General features: G+C 40.1%; 1 protein-coding gene across 1 annotated transcript in view; it reads left to right on the forward strand.

Annotated features, from left to right (window-relative positions):
* Window positions 1–1,734: 1,734 nt before the first annotated feature.
* SLC9A9 (solute carrier family 9 member A9) overlaps window positions 1,735–21,551 on the forward strand; it is a 556,059-nt gene continuing 536,242 nt past the window's right edge. The window contains exons 1-2 of the mRNA XM_060100216.1: window positions 1,735–2,064; window positions 17,408–17,610. Of these exons, the coding sequence (XP_059956199.1) occupies window positions 1,890–2,064; window positions 17,408–17,610 (378 nt within the window). The 5' untranslated portion in view covers window positions 1,735–1,889. The remainder of the gene's footprint in view (window positions 2,065–17,407; window positions 17,611–21,551) is intronic.

Here is a 21,551-nt window from a genome sequence, read left to right on the forward strand (position 1 = left end):
AAGTTTAGGATTTTTAAAAACAGTGTATTAGCCAATCAAAACATTCCATAGGCCTTTAATCCTCTCACTGAGTTGCTTCTTTGGGTAAGAGAGTGAAATTGGATGTTGTAATAAGAAAACTGAAGAAAGTTTATTCTGGCCAGATGGAATAATCATCATTATTAAAAGGAAACCAAAGTAATTAAATGATGACTGAAAAGAAAAAAAAAGATAGGAAATTGCCACGTTTTGAAGTTGGGTTATCTTGTAAATCTAACAACTCAAGACTAAACCTGTGGTGTTGCAAAATTGTAAAGGTAGAACCTGCTAGCAAAGCTTCATGAAATGCTTGCAAGCATTATCTGACAGATTTCAAAACAGTTTGAATATTAGTCATCACGGATATGTCTGCCAAAAAGGGTAGTGTGTTAAAAGAACATCTGCAACCCACATAAATACCCCCTGCTGAGTTAAACTCAGGAAATCAGCTTCAAAAGTTGAGAAGGCAAAGAAGCTGAAACAGCAGAGTTTTATATTAAGTGGTTGATAGACTTTCTCTGTGGGTAAAACCGTTATTGAGGAGCTAGTTTAGCCCCCAATATATTGTGTGTTTGACCTCTAGCTTTTGGTGACAAGATATTCTGAGGCTCTATTTGGACTCATCTTACTCAGTGAATCACTTACACCATATAAATTGAATACTAATTCCATCAAGTATGGGGATACTAGATGATTATTACAACCCCTGAGTTATAATAATATCATGAAATGATGAAGAACCTCACTTAACCCTTTATCTAATTGTATCATAAGACCAATAAGGCAAACGAATCATAACAATTACTAAGAAAACAGCAGAGCCTATGGTAGTGTTATCTTGATCTTTTTCAAAAAGCATAAGAATCTTAATTCAAACAGAACTAACCTGCCAAATGCAAGATGGTCTGAAGAATCATCACTTTCTGTGCCCTGGAATTCTGGAAACTTCATTGTTGGTGGCAGACTATTCCTCAGTGAACCACATAGGACAGAGGAGGTTTGTGATCCGTGGCAGATTCTGTGGGTCCTGAATGTCTGGACCAGGAGCTTTACAAAGAGAAATCCACAAATGTTGCATTACTGGGAATGGCTGTATGGTTTTTTCCTTCAAAGACACGTGTTTAGTTTCTTTTCTTTTTTGACTCAAAATATAAAAACAGCACACAGCTGTAGAGATAGGACAAAATTCTTTTTGTCTTGTGCTTTCATTTATTCTTGTTAAAAGAAAAGCAATTGATTCAGAGTTTAAATACTGCTCTTGTGACTACCAGTTATATAAAACCAGAGAGAGAGACAGTCATATACAAAATTATTTCTTGCTTCTAAACTTAAAAAAAAATCCTTGTGAAATCATTTTCAGTCTGTCCCCATCACATTGCTAGGCTTTGGTTGGAAAGGAAAAATCTCGAATGTGAGTGAGGTTATGATTCAGGAATTGGCTTTTTGAATTTAGAAAATGTTGGTGATGTAAGGTGATCTGCTTTATTATTAATCTACAATTCACCTGTTATGCAGCTTAAGAAGACTTGTTCTAAATGATAAGATCATGACTCAAGATCTCAGAATGACTGATAGCAGGTTTGTCCGATATGAAAGTTAATTTCATGGAATGAATCATTTAAAGACAGTAAGAGTCGATGATGAAACCACACGCTGGAGTTTGAAAAGAGACGAGGCTGCTTTAAGAGAGAAACAGGAAGTTGTAACTAGAAGCCATCTGAATACTAAGCCAAGGCAGAATGCTCATGAAGTAGCAACTTAAGTGGCAGTGTTATCCTGAAATCCTCAGGCAGCCAGACCGTCTTAGGCAAACCTTGATAAAACAGTCCTTATCCAGGTTTTTATCTAAGGAATCCCGAGTAGACTGGAGAATGGAGAGACAGCAAAGGTTCATGTCAGAGAGGGACGAGTATCAGTTTCAACATCAGGGAGCGGTGGAGCTGCTTGTCTTTAATTTTTTGCTCATCCTTACCATTTTGACAATCTGGTTATTTAAAAATCATCGATTTCGCTTCTTGCATGAAACCGGAGGAGCGATGGTGTACGGTGAGTGCAGAAACTGTAGGATTGATGTGAAACTTGTTGCTTGGGCGTAATTAGAGACTTGTGCTCAGATGGCAAAGTACCGAAACTGGAGAAAACATGCTGATTGAAATGTCATTAGCTTGATGAAAGGTGCTGCAGCATAATGAATGCTCATCTCTATCCAGATGAGCTGCCAAAATTTGCCTTGTCACAAGAGTAAATGTCACAGTCATGTTCTCACGCGGCACATAATGCGAGTCTGTTGACAGATGCAGGTCCATTGTCATGTGGGGAGACAAACAGGGCTAGCTGTTTGTTTTTGTAATGATAGATATTGGGAAGTCACAGAGAGCAGCCTTCTTTCACTGGAGGGGCTGATGAGCTTTATAAAGTTCTAGAAATAACATCACTTAAACATGTATTGAGTAAATCCTCTTACATCAACTAGTTTCAAGAAGAAAACTTGCAGAAACGTATGTATTCCACCCCTACTATTGGAGTAATTTTGTTCAAATCTATTTTAATTATATGAGCATGTTTTATTTTCTTATAGTACACAAGTTTCTTTATGCAGTGCTCTTCATTTCTTAGCCTGATTTCATAATTTCTAGTTTATAGTTATTATTAGTATGATTTACTATCTATCTTCTTTTTTGGAGGGAGAGACAAGGTGTGGAAAAGAATTTAACCTTTTAAACTCCCAAGGTATTGCTCTTTCTGTGCAACTTACCATGTCATTCCTTTCAGAAAGCTTAATAAAATATGACAGACATTATCCAGTATGTACTCTCATCTTTTAAAGTAAAGTGTAAGACACTGGTGGTTTTAAAACTGATCTGATTTATGAAATAGTTTGCTTTACCACTCTAGCCAGATAATGGATGGGAACTTTGAACACAATGGAAACAGCTGAGGCATTGTTATAAGTCATAGTAAAGAATATACTTTTATATTTCACTTCCCTTAATTTGGAAGTCCTAAAGCCTTTTATACCCCCGAGGTTCAGGGAACAGGATCAGTGCACATTTTTTATGCTAACCATATGATGTCCTGATGATAAGAATGTACAGTCATGATTTGAGACCATAAGAAATCGGATGCCTTAACTGGATCCCACTGTGAGATACTTGAGCTAGAAGGCAGAAGTTTTAGGCTAAGCAGTGTAATTTATTTCAGGAGACTGATGTGCTGGTCCATTCAGAGCACAGTTAAGTTCCTTTCCATTGAGGGACTTAAAAAACATAACAGAACTCTCATTTGAGGGGAAAAACTTACGATCAGGTTAAAGAGAAATAGTCAGAGAGAAGGGAAGTGACACCACCAGATGGAAAGCCCGCGGCGCCAGTCACTGCCCTTCTCCGCCATCAGCGGACCAGGCTTTCTACTGACTCTTCTAATAAATAATCAAAGAGGATATAGGATGTAATCTGAGAAGCCAGAAACAATGTAATTCTTGGCATTAAGTTAAAGGGCTATATATAGTTTAGCAAAACCACACTGGTTTTAAAATTATAAACCTTTATTAGAGGGGAAGATTTCTTCACAGCCCTGAATTTGATTGAACTATGACTCATTTACCAATTTCAGCTTATCTATGATGGAGATACTATTTTGTAAAACTTTTGATTAAATTTTGGTGACCTATTAAAATTCAGACACACTTTGTACTCACAACACATAAATGTAACTTTTACTTTTTAACATGAAAATTCCCAGATTAACTTTAATCCTTAAAAACTGCATGAAATACTTTTAAGTTGTGGTTGAAGTCATAAAATATTAGCACATTTACTGTATAGCACAGGGAACTATATTCAATATCTTGTAATAAACTATACTGGAAAAGAATTTTTAAAAGATTCGGTAATATATATACATATATATATGTGTGTGTGTGTATGTGTATGTGTGTATATATATATATATATGTAACACTGAATCACTTTGCTGTACACCTGAAACTAATGCAATATTGTAAATCGACTATACTTCAATAAAGAAGAAAAAAATTAACACATTGAGCAATAGTTGAGATAGCGTTTCTCTAAATTGCTATTCTTAAGACAGTTTAAGCTTAAGGTTTGTGTGGGATTAAGCTGAGCTATCTGATTTCTGTCCTTCTTTTATAAATTTTTTATATGGGAGTTATTGAAAGCAAGTTCTGAAACACTGCAATGTATAAGGATTATAAAAATTATGGAGACATCTATATATATGTATAACTATCCCATTACTAGAATTTTTAGTATCCTTGAGTTATCTTGAACTGTATAAATCAGTGAAAAGACTTTTATTTTAGTGTTGTTTAGTTTTTTTATTGGCATAGGATTATAATTGTTGGAATTTAAGGAGATCTTAAAGGTTATTTTCTCTAGCCACCTCATTATACAGAGGAAGAAACTCAATCTCAAAGAAATGAACTTCCCCCAAACTGAATAGCTACTCATGGCGGCGTCCATGTGATTTTACTCATCCACATGTCTAATAAGGTTCATGTTCATCTCAAAAGAGTTCTCACTGATAATCTCTGAAAATAGTCCATATGGATAGCACTGGTGACATCTCATATTTCTTCTTCAGGGATGATCTAAATGTTATGTCTAAAATATTTATTAGGGACTTTCTGTCAGTGATGTAATAAAATCATCTGAAACTACAACAGAGAAATAAGATGGGACATTCAGATAAACCTTTTTTGTTGTTTTATTGGAGTATAGTAGCTTTACAATGTTGTGTTAGTTTCTGCTGTACAACGAAGTGAATCAGCTATATGTATACCTGTATCCCCTCCCTCTTGGACCTCCCTCCCACCCCCCCCAACCCACTCATCTAGGTCACCACAGAGCACCAAGCTGAGCTCCCTGCGCTATACAGCAGGTTCCCACTAGCATGGTAAGGGGAAGGGAAATGCCAAGTGAATGAATCTCCCAGTAGCTGTAACTGAATTTGAAATTCATATACTGGGAAGGAGTCAGAGATTGTAGGTCCAGCATCCTCATCTCACAGGTAAGGAAATGAAGACTTAGAGATATGAAGGTCATGTAATTAGCCAGCAAGCTGGGCTATCTATGTATCTCTATTAAGAGATGCTGAAGATATTTTAAAATAAATAAATTCCTTCAATGATTGTCATAGAGAGAAGATGTATCTGTGAGATCCAGATGCATCCTCATATTGTTTATGCTTTCAAGATTAGTCAGATAGATTCTATTTTCCAGAAAGTCCAAAAGAATGAAATTTCAGAGCAAGACCAAACAAACCCCTTCATCGCCAGAGGATGGAAGCCATGGCTCTTGCGAGAGTTCTGCCAGGGGCCTGGTGATAATCAATGGGGAAGAAAAGAAACAAAACTATGGTTCACGTTGAACTTTTAAAACTTTTTTTTTTATCTTAAAGGAGATGAACACTTGAAAGTAAACTGTGCTTCAGTCAGCTCCATCTTACAGACAGATATGCTTGTAATGAAACATCTTCTAAAATTGCTTGGTCCTGTACCTGACGCTTATCAATGAATTTGACTAATAGTTCCCCTACTAGACTGACTACTGCTCTTACTCTCGTCAACTATTTGTATAACGTTTCATTTTCCTCTGCATCAAGAACCATAAATATTTTTCTAAGGCCCTGGATTTCCTGTTTCAGCCCAGCCAGCCTTTTGCCTTTCTGTCACTATTCTGCCAATATGTGTCAGTTATCCTTTAGAAGACACACTAGATGTTGATGCATTTTATCTTTATATGGGGAAATCCAATTTAAAAAATTTAGGGAGGAGTGTCTTAGGAAATGAGCAATTAAATAAAATTGAGGAGAAAAGTGACCAAACAGAACATTTAACTGCTCTTTTATAGTTATTGTTAGGAACCATTTCCACATTGTTAACCTTATATTATATGAAGTGTTGTAGAGGCCAAGAAAAATCATGGGTGGTGTTTGATTTGACTCTGGAGTTCATTGGAGATAATTCTGATACTCCAGATACAAATAATCTATCTTTCTTGGTATCAAGTGTCCTAGGATGCTTTTAAAAATTAGTGGCAGCATTTTAACAATATTTTTGCTTCACCAGGAACAGTGGTTGGTAATTGTGTCTCATGACATTCTACAGCTCTCATTATTTCAAAATCAAAGGGTTAGAATCCATAACTGGCTTAGAGTATAAGCCACGATGATATTCATTTAAATTGGACTAAAAGCTTAAGAGACTATTAATGGTCAAAATATTGACTGGCAGCAGATGGTGCACTTAGCGCTGCTCACTTAGGGCCCTGTATCCATTGCTCGTTGTTCGTAAAAGAAAAATTGCTCCTTGTTCCCTGATAGCATTAACAATTCCATTACACATCACTGGGGGCTCCCTTACTTTGTAGGACATTCATAATGCCATGCATTTGAGGGTTGGGATCTGAGTTTAGGGACAGACCAATTTAAATCTCTTAGAATTCTACCTTTGATTTCACAGCCTTATAATATAAGGGACAGTCTCCAAATACAAGGGGAAATCTTGCTCACTGTTCAGTGGGCTGAAGGGAAATTTTAAGCCACAAAGTTTAGATTTTGAATTCATTAAACTATATTCTATTAACCTATTAGACTATGTCTGATCCTCTAAGAATATATTTAGCAGTTTAATAAGGCCAATTGAGTTCACTCAACAGCCTGTTTTTCAAGATTTAAAGAAAACATAGTTACATAGTCAAGCACTAAGATTTTAAAAGCTATTTTTCTTAAAAAAAATCATAAGGCATTAATTTTATCCTAGCACTGCTTGGAGATTCCTCAGGATAAAATAGGCTTGGTGGACATGGTGTGGCTCTCCCCTACTGATCTGCTTCAGTCCAGCCCTGCCTCCTTGACTGCCAGGCCCATAGGAGATGTTGACTGCCACTTCACACCCTTCTCCCTGCCTGGAAGGCCCTCCTGAGGCTTTTACTTATTCAAATGTAGCATGCTTTATAGAGAAAGCATTGGATGATCTCTTGGGGATCTGGGTTTTTAAATCCTTATGATTTTCTCTTTTTTTCAGTAGCTAGATGCATTACTTTGGGCAAGCGATTTAATCTCTAGCCCTAGTTTTCTTATCTATAAAATGAGGAAAAAATGAAATAGATTTCACTAACCTTCCTTCCAGCTTCAAAAGTCCTTCAAAATTCAGGCCAAGACTGACATTAGCCATCAGGCAACTCTCAGCCACTCCAACTCAGACCAATAGCTTTTTTCCCCTACCAGCCTGTAATGACATCCGAGTCTTTCTCCCAGATGGGATTTTAATTAGTGTTATTTTACCATTCTTACTTCTTCCAGTCCTGCTCTGATTTTATATGGAATGCTCAGTAAATCCTGTTGAATTCATGTTAGAAAGGCAAAGAGAGAAAGTTATACCATCAGAACAGTGAGGTCTGGCTGTGGATTTGGGGATCTGTGGATGCATGTCATATGAAAACCAGAGTGGCTCTAGTTTAATTTGAAGGGATCTGCAGGAAAGGTAATTAGGGTTAAGAGCCTTGTAAAACTTGCTTTCCCTCTTAGGGGAAAAAAAGGTTGGTTTTAAGAAGCTTTGGAGATCAGGGCAAGGTTTTCCATGCTGTAAACTGTTAGCCAAAGAAAGTTTGAAAAAGTGGAAAAAATCAAAGATGTATTGCTCTGTGTAGGTTTTTAAAATTTGATTTTAAGAAAGTAACTTCCTATATATCCTGCTGTGCTTCTGAATTACTAAGGAGCTACAGAGGAAGCCCGTAGAGCAAACTACTGTGTTGCCTCAAAGGATCCCATCTCAGACTCTAAAGGCTAATGAGTATGCACATCAAGAAAATGAATTTTTGATTTAAACTGTTTATGGAGATATTATATATAGTCTAAATGGTTAGGCAAGTGGTAACATGATAAACTAATATTTGCTAAACATTTATTATGTCAAAATAACATATAATAAAAATAACAATATAACAAGTAACAATAATAAAAATAGCTAACACAAATAGCATTTACAGTATGAATTATGCTGTCATAAGTACTTTACATATATTAACTCATTTAATCCTCACAACAACCATTTTTTATGTGGGGAAACTGAGACACCAAAAATTTAGTAACCTGCTTAAGGTCACACATGGACTAGATATCTAAGCTGGGACTCATACCTTGGCAGTTTGTCTCCATAAGGCCACTGGGTATCACAAACATGGGTGTGCTTGTGTGTGCATGTGTGTGTTGCATGGGGGAGGTATTGTCATTTTTATGTTACAGATGATGAAACCAACACTCAGAGACATAAAGTGACTTGCTGGTAACCACCAGGGCTGAACTTCAAACCCACGATCATAAAACCCATACTTTCACCTGTGTCACACATTTAGCCCTAGAAGTGTTGCTGTTACTTAATAAATATCTATTTTGTGCCAGGTGATAGTACTTTAGAAAGTTTATAAAAGAAAGACAGAGATTGAAAGATCTAACTACATACTAACCCTCATGGCTAATCATCACCATATCCATGCAGAATAGGTCTGAGGCTCTTCAGTTTGTATATAAGGAAACAGAAACTCAAAAAATTTACAACTATGGCCAAGGCTGCCCACAATAATTGGGAGAAATACCATTTTTGGAAGCTAGTGCTCTCAAATTCTGGCCACAGTTGTCCTCTCATCAAAGTCTGCTGTTGGTATTTAACTCTCCCAGGAAGTTAGGAGTGAGGAGAGGTTGGGAAAGGGAGGTGGGTCGTTAAGTTTTCTTTTTACCTTGAGGCCTCAGAAACATTATACTGTCCATAACAAAAAGCCCAGCATGGGAAAGGCAGTGGGAGCAATATTGTGAAAGCACATCCATGCCAAGCAGCTGGGTTGAAATGTCCCAGTGAGAGTGATGAGGCTGACCCGGAAACTACCTGCCCCAGCATCAGGGAAGGTGGTGTTGCAAGTCCACAGTGATTCTGGTTTTAAATGCCTGTGGTTGTCAGAATGGGTGGGGAAGGAACTGCAAATGCCTTATTCCTGTGGAGTGTGCAAAACTAGGCTTTCATCTAATCTGAGTTTAATGGAATTAAATTTTTGGAAGAGGCTGAAGATAAAATTAATTATTCCTCTGGGCTCTCCAAGCTTGATGAAACCTGTGTGCATGAACCTGAGGTGACATGGCTTTTGATGGAGTTCTATGACTGTGATGGCAGTCGTATTGGTAGAAACTGCTGTCTTACAAGACAGTGCTTCTCACAGTAGGGTTCCAGAAGCAGCAGCAGCAGCATCACCTGAAAACTTGTTAGAAATGTATATATGTGGCCCCCAACCCAGCCTTGTTAAGTCAAAAACTTGGAGTCCAGCAGAGCAGTGGTTTAATGAAACTTCCAGAGGTTTCTGATGCACTAAAGTCTGAGAACTACTCCACTAGGAAAATGAAACATGCAGTTTTTCTGGTTTTGTCTCCTTTTCTCCTATCTTTTTTCTTTCTCACTTCATTACCCTGCTGTGATGAAGAGAGAGTTTGGGAGACAATCTCCATGTATTGGAGAGTCCCTTCCTCTTTCACTATCTAGAATACTTTGTGATGTTTCCACCTCTGGTTTGAGAAAAAATAGACTGTTCTGTGTAAACATTATAAAAGAAATCATTTTGTTTTAGTCAATATTTATCTAGTTAGATATCTCTATATTTCTTTTGTAAACTTCCTAAGATGATTTCAAGGAAGGGTATTAGCTACATATAAGCTGTGGCTGAGATAGTTTCTAGAGAAAAGTTACCTATAGTGCTATGTTAGGAATCCTGGAGTGCTGTGAAATGTGTGTGTTTGTGTGTGTTGTATGCACGAGTGTGTGCATGTGTGTGTTGTCTGGTATGCACCAAGGATGGATGTGCACATCGGGCAGCCTACCATGGTGGAAGATCTCATGGTTGGGACTCTGTCATTTCGCATATGACTCTAACCTGTGAGAAGATAGAACTTTGAATGGATGAAGCATCCCAAGGTGGAACAGCTTCATGGACCACTTTCCACCTTGGAATATCATGGGATACTCTTGCGGGCAGATGCCCCAGCCAGACCTGTTCTGAAATCGTTATGGGATGCTTTTCTTCAGCAAAGCAAGTTGATAGTGAGCCAGCACAAAGCAATAAATTTTGTCACTTTTAGCAACACCCACACCTTCCTTTAGTCCTTTGAATTTAGAAGGTTGGTGGGAGAGCAGAGAGGGAACAAAAGCCCTAAATAGCCAGAAGGCATTGTATATTTTTACTTTTGGTTCTATCCCTGACTAATCTCAGTGTAAAACTAAACTGCTAAAGGAAAATGTTAGGGAATGCATTTAGCATGTGAAACTCAATCCCATACCATCCCTCTAAATCAGTGTTCTGACAAAGGCTTTGATAAGATGGTAGAGGTGGATAAATATCAAACAGTTAAAAATTGTAGCGATAACACGTAATATCTAATATTTGTGAATGCTATCTTACAGTTAAATGGTGTCCACTGACTTGGCTTCCTTCGAATATTTATCACACCCTTTCCTTCTTCGTTTCCACATTTGGATCCCTAGTTCATATTTTTTTAATCTGAATGACTGAAATAACATCTTAGATTCCCTGCCTTAAAGAGTCTCCCACTATAAAAAGTCTTAAGAGTGGTAAAGAACACTCTTCCTTGGCTTTATTTTATTCCTGTCATCTTGAAATTCCTCTACTCAAATTCCTTTGCTAAATTCTTTTTCATATAAGTAGACACTATTTCTGATGTTGACTTCCTCTCCATGTTCCCACTGTATCTCAGTTCTCTTTTCTCTCTTCGGATAATTTTCTCCAAATGCTCTTTCCTCTGCCCCGAAACAGAACAAATCTGCCTCTTCAAAAGGAGCTCACTCGGTTCTTCCTCAGGATCTTCTTGGCAACCATCTCTCCCTCTTGAACACCCTCTTTTTCTCAGCTGCACTGGGGTCCTTGATCTCAGGTGTCCTAGTGGGCCACCCAAACTGCTCGATGTTCCCGATTAGCACCCCACTTATTGATTTCCATGTGCTTCTCCCTATAAAGTCCACGCCCTCTTCTCTCTCTTGCAAATCCTGTGCATCCTTAAGAAGCTCCTCTGCGAAGCCTTCCTTAATACTGTAGGGGGTGGAGTTAGTCGATCTCTCCTTTGGGGTTCTTTGGGACTTTGTACATTCACTTGTTAAAAAAAAACTGTATCTGTTAGGATGTGTTCACCTGCTAGTCACAGGAACCCTAACTCAAACAGACTTAAGCAATATGGCAATTTATTATCTCCCATAAATAGAAGTCTAGAGAAGCGTAGTCTTCAGGGCTGGCTGATTCAGCAACTGCTGTTGTTTAAAAGGACGCAGGGTTTTTTTTTTTTTTCCTTTTCTCCGCTCTGCCATTCCCAGTGCTGACTTCAGTGCCAGGCTGGGCGCGAGGTGGGCATGGCAGTTCCTGGTGTCCTGACCAGGCACAATAATAGCCTGAGGAAGAAGAGAGCTCATCTCTCCTCTGCCCCTCTTTTAGGATGTCAAAACTTTTCTAAGAAGCCTCCTAGCAAGCTTCTCTTCGCATTTTATTGACAGGAATAGAGTTACATGCCTTCTAGCACCAATTAGCAGCAAGGGGAATAGAAACACCCTTGGAACTGAGAGAGAGGTCAACTTACCCTGAGCACATGTGGGGAGGGATCGTTAGCCGAAGAAATCAGGGTTTTGTTGGGAAAAAGAGGGGTTAGATGCTGAGTTGCCAATCAGCAGTGTCTGATACCCTTATTAAGTTGAAATATCATATTACGTAGTTTAAGGATTTATCTTGTTTTTTCAGTAAGAGACAATACCTCATTTATTTAGATTATTCTTGGTAGCCACTCCGTGCATAGAGAGTGAAAGAACTACAAAACTCAGTTCTTCAATCTTCATGTACTAACTACATTTTCTTGAGGCTCCTAAATTCTCTCCAGTGTCACGTGGCACTTAAGTATACCTGTGTGACAGTCTGATTAGATGCATGTGTACAGTTGGGCTTATTGCTTTGTGTGACTCCTACAGGAAGAGAATCTGAAAGGAGCCCGCTGGAGTGTGCCATGCAGTGTGGCAGTGTGTGTGATAGTGTGTGAACACAATCATTGGTCTGAACATAGCCAAAGAGGTTTCAACATGTGGTGTTTTAAAAACCATCCTGTTATCCATTTCATTATATATAAATATGATCATTATCTATAAAAGTAAATCCCCATCTATATTCCTCTGAGAAAATTCTCTTTAGGATAACATTTCAGCATCATGTAGAATGACTAAATAAGATGCAGGGGAACTGGTTATGAAATGCAGGCTTAATATAAGAAGACACTTAGGACACCCTTGTACCTTATTTTTACTGGAAATCAGGATCACAGGATTGGGCAGAAGGAAGAGGCCTGGTAGGATTAAAATATTTTAATATTTTATGATCAGGGCCATATTTTATTCATTTTTATAATTCCCACAAGTCCTAGAGCAAAGCCTTCCATGTCTGTAGCATGAAAGCAGAAGGAGGGAGGGAGTGGGGTTTTCTCATATTTTCAGTGTGGAGACTGGAGAGCCAGTCCAGAAAGAGGAGGCTCATATTTCTAAATGTCTCGCATTTTGAGTGCTCGTGAGGCTCTTTCCTCCTTCCTTCCTCCGTCCCTCCTTTCCTCTCCCACAGACATCACCATGTCAACTGTATGTCAGGCATCTGCTCTGAGAGTTATATTGCAAGCTCTGTAAGGACAGGAACATCACAACATTTGGTGTGATGCTCCTTACATGTGACATTTTAAAATGTCGGTCACTGACTAACTACATAAACTCAGAGGATCCTTTTCTTCTTGAATCCAAGGGAGTTTGTGGACTTGGAGAAAGTTGGGTTATAACCACCTAAAGTGTTTGGATTTTCTAGAGAAAAAAAAGAGATGAAGAATAGCACAGCTTCTGCCCTAAACAGTCTCATTATCCAGTGGGGGTGACGAAGCCAAAGTCTACAGAGCAATGCTGAACAGTATATATCTTTATATAAAATGGAGCCAAAAAGGGTGTGGTGCAAACCGTAAGTACTCAAAGATTAGGGAGCTTAGTGAGTACAGGCTGCATCAGAGCACAGGTCCCCCAGCTGGGACTTGAGATGGACTTTGTAGGATTGTGAGGACCTTAGGGATGAGGTCTGTTGTCCAAGATCTGTCTTGGGGGTTTGTGTGCTTCTGGGGCAAGGTCAGCGTTCACTAGAAAGCAAGTTCCCACTGCTGTCACCCTAGTTGCCCAGATGCTCAAATTTGTAGACCCAGGGGATGCATCTGGACTAGAGTTTCTGCTTGGAGAAGGTAATGCCACCAGCCGGCCAAGTGACAGAGCTCAGCAAAGTGTCATGCTTGTGAGGATACAACCTGGGGTCAGGGCTACGCACACATGTGTTTGTGGTATTGCTTTGCTGGGACAGGCTACCTCCTTTTCTCCCCGGGCAGGTAGCGTTCTGGTTCATGGCTTACCAAAGAGAGTAGTGGTTTGTGTCCATAAGTCATGGTAGACAGTCCCCTCTTTTCTTCTGTGCACAAGTGGTTGATGCTCTCTTTACCCTGTATCTTCGTGGGAGTATAAAAATAACCCCTTTTCATTAGCATTTTCTTCCTACTAGCAATCCTACCTTACCTGTCACCTGCTCTCATGCAATACCGGGCTGGAGTGTGTGAACTCAACATTCTACGTTTGTGTCAGCATACAGCTAAAGCTCTGAGTGGCTGTCAAAAGCATTATGAGGCTCTATGAGTAGGTGTCTGGCCTCCAACATTAAGGATTTTCTCATTGCTGCTACTGCACACAAATGGGTGGATGCATTTGTTAACCGAGTGCATGGTGAGGCTGCAGCTTCCCCACTGGCCCTTGTACTGTGCCAAGATGTTCATTCCTCTCAACCCTTGTGATTGGGGAGAATGAAGGCCAGGGCCTTCTGTCCAGTGTGTTAAGTTGGGTCCTCCAAGAAGCAGATGCCGGAGAGAGATTAGCTGTGCAAAAGATTTATTGGGGGAAAATTCCTTTGAGGAAAAATGGGGAGGGAGACTGCGGCTGCTGAGCCAGCTATCAGGTCTTGGAGCAGCCCACCCAGCCCCTGTGGAGAGAGGGAAGGAGGGGAGGCTGCGTAGGAAAAGGTTTAGGCTGCGGTGCAATTCTAAGAAAGGTTGGGCAAAGCTGACGCGGAGGCTTTGAGCCACGGTGACCCTTCAGAGGAGTCCCATCTCCCTGTCTTAGTGCCCCTGCTGCGATCAGTCATTGGCTGGCTTCAGCATGACTGCAGTCATGAATTCCAGACCATCGGTCAGACTACACGCTCCTCATAGTGGGAGATCTATCTGCAAGGTGCATTTTCATGGCTATTACATCTGGTCATCTCTGGCAGCGAGCAGCTTACTCCCCTTACTCCAGTGTGCCGCTTCTCGAAGGCTGGAACCAGAGAGGTACAGAGGGCCAGGCACGGCCGTTTAGCTTTTGAGTCATTGTATGAATTTAACCACAGAAACCCAGGTACTAAGCACTTGTTATTATGACAAATACTTGTTTCCCCTGCTTGAGAAAAAACGGTGGACACTTCATGTTTACTTCTTGTTACTGCACTGAAGGCATATTGCAAAAATAAGCGGCTCACAGCTCACCCTTTGGGAATTTCAGATATTATCAAAACAGGTTCTCTCCATTCATGCCCTATGCATGTAGTACCTTGTTTCCCTTCTTTATATTCCACTTAGCAGAAAGCAGAGGTCATAGTATCATTCATGGTAATTACCAAGTAACTCTTAGAAAACGAGTCCTTCCTAGGATTCCACTAGAGTGTTGGAAAAGTGATGTTCTTACGCAGGCACCCTAAACCATGTGCAGTGTATGTGGTGTGTCTTCCCTTCTCTTTCCTGACTAGTTTTATTGTAGTCATTTGACACTGCACATTGAAGGCTGCCCACTGTTCTGTGATGGGTCAAGCGCTCATGGTGGTTACATACCCATCACTTAGTTTTTCTTGCTGGCAAAGGTTAAGATAAAATATTTCTCACTATTATGGGGGAGTGGGCCAAATACTGAAGCAGGAACAAGTAAGGTAAAAATATTTTTGACAGAAATCTGCTTTCATTCTCACCTATTACTCTAGTTCTCTACATTACTGCCAAAGTGATAGATCTTATATGAAAATCTGACTGTTTTACTGTCCTGCCTAAAATCTTTCAATAGTTCTATATTACCATTGGGTTAAAAATAAAAACTTCTTAGCACGACAGAGGAGTCTCTTTATGACCTGGCCCCTGTGGTCTAGTTTTTCTCTCTCTTTGTTCTGTCTCTGTCTCTCTCCACCTATTCTCTTCTTACTCCACTGCTGATTCCCTAAATCCATCAGATTTCTTAAATTCCTCTGTATTTATACATTATATTATTAGTTTATCCTAGTGAGTGTTAACACAGAACCACTCACATTTCAGTGACTACACAAGTGAAGTTAACTCTTCACTCAAGTAACAGTCCAGTGCAGGTTTTCCTGGTTGGCGGATGGCTTTCCCCCACCAGGGATGCAGACTTCTTCAGTGTGGTGACTCTGTCTACCTATAGGGCCTTTGTTTCCGCCCCATCCATATGATAAATGGGGAAAGAGAAGGGAGAAAACTCACCTACTTCTTCAGTGCTGTGGCACACATCACTTTTGCTTATATTCCATCGGTGAGAACCCAACCAAATGCCAGAGAGCTGGAAACACAATCTCTGGCCAAGCAGCCACTTCCTGACAACTATTCTACACATTGGCAAACAAAAATCCTAGGGAACATTTATCTGTCTCTGCTGTTACTCACGTGCTGCCACCCACATGTGCAGCCTGGATCCCAACTCATTCCCTGATTCAGGTCATCTGGACAAATCTTATGTGACCTTTTAAGATTCATCTAAAGCTTTGCATCATTCACAGAGCTTTGGAGTGTCTCCTCTCTGTACTCGTATAACACAGGGTAGTTACCAGCTGTCATAGCACACGTCACATTGTATTATAATTGTTTGCTGATGGATCTTCATTTTACAAACTTCAGCTCCTGTAGGACTGGGACTGTATTTTTATTTTAAGTCTATAAATGTCTGAAGCAAAATATGCACCCAACAAATGTTTTATTGAATAAATGAAAGGCCATTAGATGACTAGATTTACAAAAGAGTGGTAAAACCTCCAACCTTTGATGTTTTAAAGAGTGAACTGTGGGCTTCCCTGGTGGCGCAGTGGTTGAGAGTCCGCCTGCCGATGCAGGGGACACAGGTTCGTGCCCCGATCCAGGAGGATCCCACATGCCACGGAGCGGCTGGGCCCGTGAGCCATGGCCGCTGGGCCTGCACGTCCGGAGCCTGTGCTCCGCAACGGGAGAGGCCACAACGGTGAGAGGCCCGTGTACCGCAAAAAAAAAAAAAAAAAAAAAAGAGTGAACTGTGGATTTATCCTAAAACAAATACATCAATCCTAATTTTAAATTGAGGAATGTGTGGACCTCTAAAGTTTCTTTGTGATTTTGTTAATAAATCCACAATATTAAGAGAGTTCACATTTATCAGATTACCATGAGCATCCTAACAGAGTCTGTAAACTCAAAAGTCAAGGATTGTCACTTGAGTTCAACTCTTTGCTAAGGGACTATTGTATCATTAGAATGCGTTTGGCTGCAGGTAAGCAGAAACTTGATTTTACATTGTTTGAAAAAATAGAAAATGTATTATGTCACATAACAGGAAGTCTAAAATTAGGGTAGCTCCAGGATAGGTTGATCCAGGGCTCAGTGAAGGCATCCAGGACCTGGGTTCTGTCTATATCTCAGTCCAACCATCCTCAGTATATTGACTGTGTCCTTGGACTGTATCCCCTCGAGGTCACAAGATACCTGCCAGCAAAAAGTAGAGAAACATATTGCCTTGATCATATCCTGAGGGAGAGAATAAGAACACTTGTCCCCTAACCACAGTATATAAGTGCAACCTTTTAGTCTGATGGGGCTGTCTCAGATATGTGCTGATCTGTGGACCAGAAACTTTTTCCAGGGGAATTCCATCTCCTGACTGATTAGATTACTCAGTATCTCTCATGGAGCCAAGGTTTTCTTGAGCACTTGGATGGATAGAAGAGGTGGGTAGCTTTTCTCTCCAAAATCTGTGGGTCCATTAGGAAGGAAAAAAGGAGAAGTATTAACAGTGTCCATCGCAACTATTTTAACAATACAGTCTATTGAGTTGAGCTGGTATCTATGGAAGAGTGAACAATTTTCTAAACCAGGCAACGACCCTTTCTCCTGTCACCTATACAAGTTACAAATCATATATTTGAAAGCATCTAGTAATGAACATTTTAGATTACAGTTCTCCAGTGCAATTACTTATTCTTTATTTTAGGCCTTGTAATGGGATTAATTTTACGATATGCTACAGCACCAACTGATATTGAAAGTGGAACTGTGTATGATTGTGGAAAACTGGTCTTCAGCCCTTCAACTCTGCTGATTAATATCACTGACCAAGTTTATGAATATAAATACAAGAGGGAAATAAGCCGGCACAACATCAATCCTCATCAAGGCAACGCTATACTTGAAAAGGTAAGGATCCTCCCTCTCTGGTCACATATGTTTGTTTTCCAGTATAAATAATTGCATCATATATGAGCCACCATAAGTAACGCATCCATACACATACATATGCCTTTTTTCAACACCACACTAATGGGGTGATTTAGCTAAGTGGTTAATGCCTTGATATACTCTGATTGTAAGCTCAGTTGTCTGTATTTTTTTCTAGAAGTTGGAAAAATAATGCTTTTTATTATAACTGTTTTGCAAGCCACAGTTACATTAGGTAAAAAGATAATAGTAATTAAGCTGACTCTGCCTTTCATGTTACTTGGTTCAAGTTTTCACATGTTTTTTTTTTTTTTAATTTTTGGTTGCATTGGGTTTTTGGTTTTTTTTTTTAATTTTTGGTTCCGTTGGTTGCTGCACGTGGGCTTCCTCTAGTTGCGGTGAGTGGGGGCTACTCTTTGTTGTGGTGCACAGGCTTCTCCTTGCAGTGGCTTCTCTTGTTGCAGAGCACGGGCTCTAGGAGCGCAGGCTTCAGTTATTGTGGCACACGGCCTCAGTAGTTGCGGTGCTTGGGCTCAGTAGTTGGGCTCAGTTGTTGTGGCTCACGGGCTCTTGAGCACAGGCTCAGTAGTTGTGGCGCACGGGCTTAGTTGCTCCACGGCATGTGGGATCTTCCCAGATCAAGGATGGAACCTGTGTCCCCTGCATTGGCAGGGGGATTCTTAACCGCTGCACTACCAGGGAAGTGCCACATGTGTGTTTTAAGTGTTGTTGTATATATTACCAGCTGGCTACGCAGTTTAAATCTCCCTTAAGTCAAAAGGAAAACGGAGGGCTTCCCTGGTGGCACAGTGGTTGAGAGTCCGCCTACCGATGCAGGGGATACCGGTTCATGCCCCAGTCCGGAAGGATCCCACATGCTGTGGAGCGGCTGGGCCCGCGAGCCATGGCCGCTGAGCCTGCACGTCCGGAGCCTGTGCTCCACAACGGGAGAGGCTACAACAGTGAGAGGCCCGCGTACCGCAAAAAAAAAAAAAAAAAAAAAAAAAAAAAAGAAAGAAAGAAAGAGCCCTGACTTCATTAAGTTGAATTCCATCATTTTATAGATGAGTAAAAGAAGAACTTAAGCCCTAAAATTGATTTAAGTCAGTGATTTACAAACTTGTCTGAATTTTGGAATCATGAGGCTGCAGAAAATCCTGCTGCTTGTGTTCCACCCCTGGAGTTTGTAATTTTACTGGATTGGGATGCCACCTGAGCTTTGGAACTTTTAGAAGATCACCAGGTGATTCTTCTTTTTTTAAATTTTTTATACAGCAGGTTTTTATTACGTACCTATTTTATACATATTAGTGTATATATGTCAATCCCAATCTCTCAATTCAACCCCCCCCCGCCCCCGCTTTTCCCCCTTTCACCAGGTGATTCTAGTGTGCAGACAAGGTTGGGAACCACTGATTTTGGTCCTGTGTTGTGTTCAGGTGAATATAGTGAGGAGAGAAATGCCGCTTTTCTGCTGCTTCTCCTCGCCTCCACTGCTGCAGATCTATCAGCCCCTTTTATACACAAAGTACTTTTCTTGCTTCTGGACCTCTACACATGTTATTCTTTTTGCCTAAAATGGTCTTACTCCTTCTCTTTGGGTGCCAGCCTCCTTCTTATCCCTAGAATCTTGAGATGCCATCCCTTCAGAGAGGGCTTGCCCTGTGATTTTCTCACACTGTATCCCCTCTCTCTCTTTCTCTCCTGCCCTCTCTTTTGTTTCAAAGCACTTAGCACCATATGAAATTTTATATGTATTTTCTTGCTTATTAATTATCATTCTTACATTGTTTGATGTCCACTAGACTGTAAACTTCACAAAGGCAGGGCTCATGCCTTTTTTATTGACCGGTGTATCCCCAAAGACTACCACAGGGCCCGATGCATATTGCTGCTAAATAAGTAGTTTGTGAATGAATGAATGAGTAAGTGGAAGAATCTGAGAGCTTGGTGGAGTATATACAGCTAGACTATTTGGAAGTTATCATCTTGGAGTTGGTAGAATAGTATCCTGGATACTTAATGGTTGAAGAGACTAAGATATTATCTAATCTTAGTTGTGTACATATAGATAGAAATTCATATCCAGAGAAATTACTTGGTGGGTCCAGGGCCCCACTACTGGTCAGAGGCAGAACTGAGACCCATAGCACTTTACTCTGAGTCCTGAGTGATTTATCATATCCCACATCATTGGACAGGCTCTTGAGTGGCCCTGTGGACAGAGAAGGACTGAGGCCTGGGCTATCTTACACTGAGATGGGTGGAAGGAGATGAGGACCAGTGCTGGAAAGAGAAGAGGATGGTCAGAATTACAGAAAGAGGTCTAGCACCCTGGTGTTACAGAAGTCATTGGTGCGGCTCCACTGGGACCTTTTTCTTTGTGGTACAGATTTAAGGGAGTATTTGGCCTTTGTTTCTAAAAGTTACAGGATGAGGAAATGAGTTTTACTCTCAGAAGAATGTAGTTTAAGGGCTTGGATGAAATTTCTGACTTCAGGATTTGAAGAGGCTGAAATAAATTCCTGTGCCATATAATCATCTCTTGGAATACTCGTAAGAGCACGTGTATTTCTGAGATGGTTAGGCCTTGATGTGTTTGGAAACAGCTCTGGGCTTGATGGCTCCCTGAGTTTCTTCCAATAAGAAGGTATAAAACTGGAAAATATGAGAGCTGTTGGCATGTATATATGCAGCAGTGTACTGTGCTTTTATGCCACATTATAAACATATAAAAATTTCAGGAAATACCATATGCTAAGCTTCTTTTGGTCATGCTCAATACAGATAAGGAAAAAATATTTTCGCTTAAAGATGTGTGAAAACAGTATTTTTCTATATGTTATGAGCAGCTGATGATCTCAAAACAACCTTCTGAGAGAATAAAACTAGATCGTGTTGCTTTGTATCTATCCGGTTAATGCTTCCAACACTGTTTGTCAAACTGTTCTGTGGATCTCATGTATCCTTAAGTAGTTTTAAATGAGTGGGGCCTATATTCTATTACACAGTGGCTTTACAGACATTAGTTTGTTACAGAGTACTTAGGCATTCTAAGATGTCTACTAAGCATTTCTGAATTTCATATCAATAGGAAGTTTAAATCTTGCTCTTGAAGAGCAGGAGATAAAAGAACTTTCTCCATCACTCATTTATTCATTCTTTCAACACAAGTGAACTGAGTGAGTCTCATCCATTTCAATTCTGAAATAAAGAATGATCTCAAAGAGTTTATTAGTAAATTGGAGAAAACACAGCATATGAATAAATGAACAAATACGCCACAAGACAGCTATCAAAGGAGTGGGTCAGATACCACAGACATTCAGAGGGGGCAATATTATTTCTTGTTAGGGTGACAGGAAAGATTTCAAAGAAGGATAGCTGATTAACTCTGGTGGTGATATATATAGTGTGTGAAGGTAGGAGAGTCATTCCAAGCAGAGGTAAAAGCATGATGTGGAGGTAGAAAAAGGGGTAGAGAGTATTCCAAGAAAGAAAAACATTTCCAATAATTTGAAGTATGGAAGACCAGTGAAACATAGGGTGGGAATAAAGGCAGATCTTGGTTACGGAATCCCTTAAATGCCAGGCTGAGTAATGCCTACTCTATTGGTAGTCAGTGGAAGAGTGCAGTGTTGACAAAAGAAAATAAATCGTTAGGCTCCTGTGCACAAAGTAGAGAGTGAAAGCAGAGAGACAGATGAGGCTCAGCTTGAATGGTAACCAAGGGGCAGATGAAAGAGAAGCAAGAAAGGAAGACGCTGTAGAGTTTGGACCAATTGGGCACAAGGACAAAGAGAGAAGAGCTAATTCTGCTACCCTCTCTTGTGGGTTCACAGACAGTGGCAGGACAGAAATGGGGACCTTAAAAGTTAAGGGAAGGAGCTGGTTTGTAGTGGAAAATCACAAGTATAGTT

The sequence above is a fragment of the Mesoplodon densirostris genome, chromosome 5, assembly GCF_025265405.1.
Source record: "Mesoplodon densirostris isolate mMesDen1 chromosome 5, mMesDen1 primary haplotype, whole genome shotgun sequence".
Lineage (NCBI taxonomy): Eukaryota > Metazoa > Chordata > Mammalia > Artiodactyla > Ziphiidae > Mesoplodon > Mesoplodon densirostris.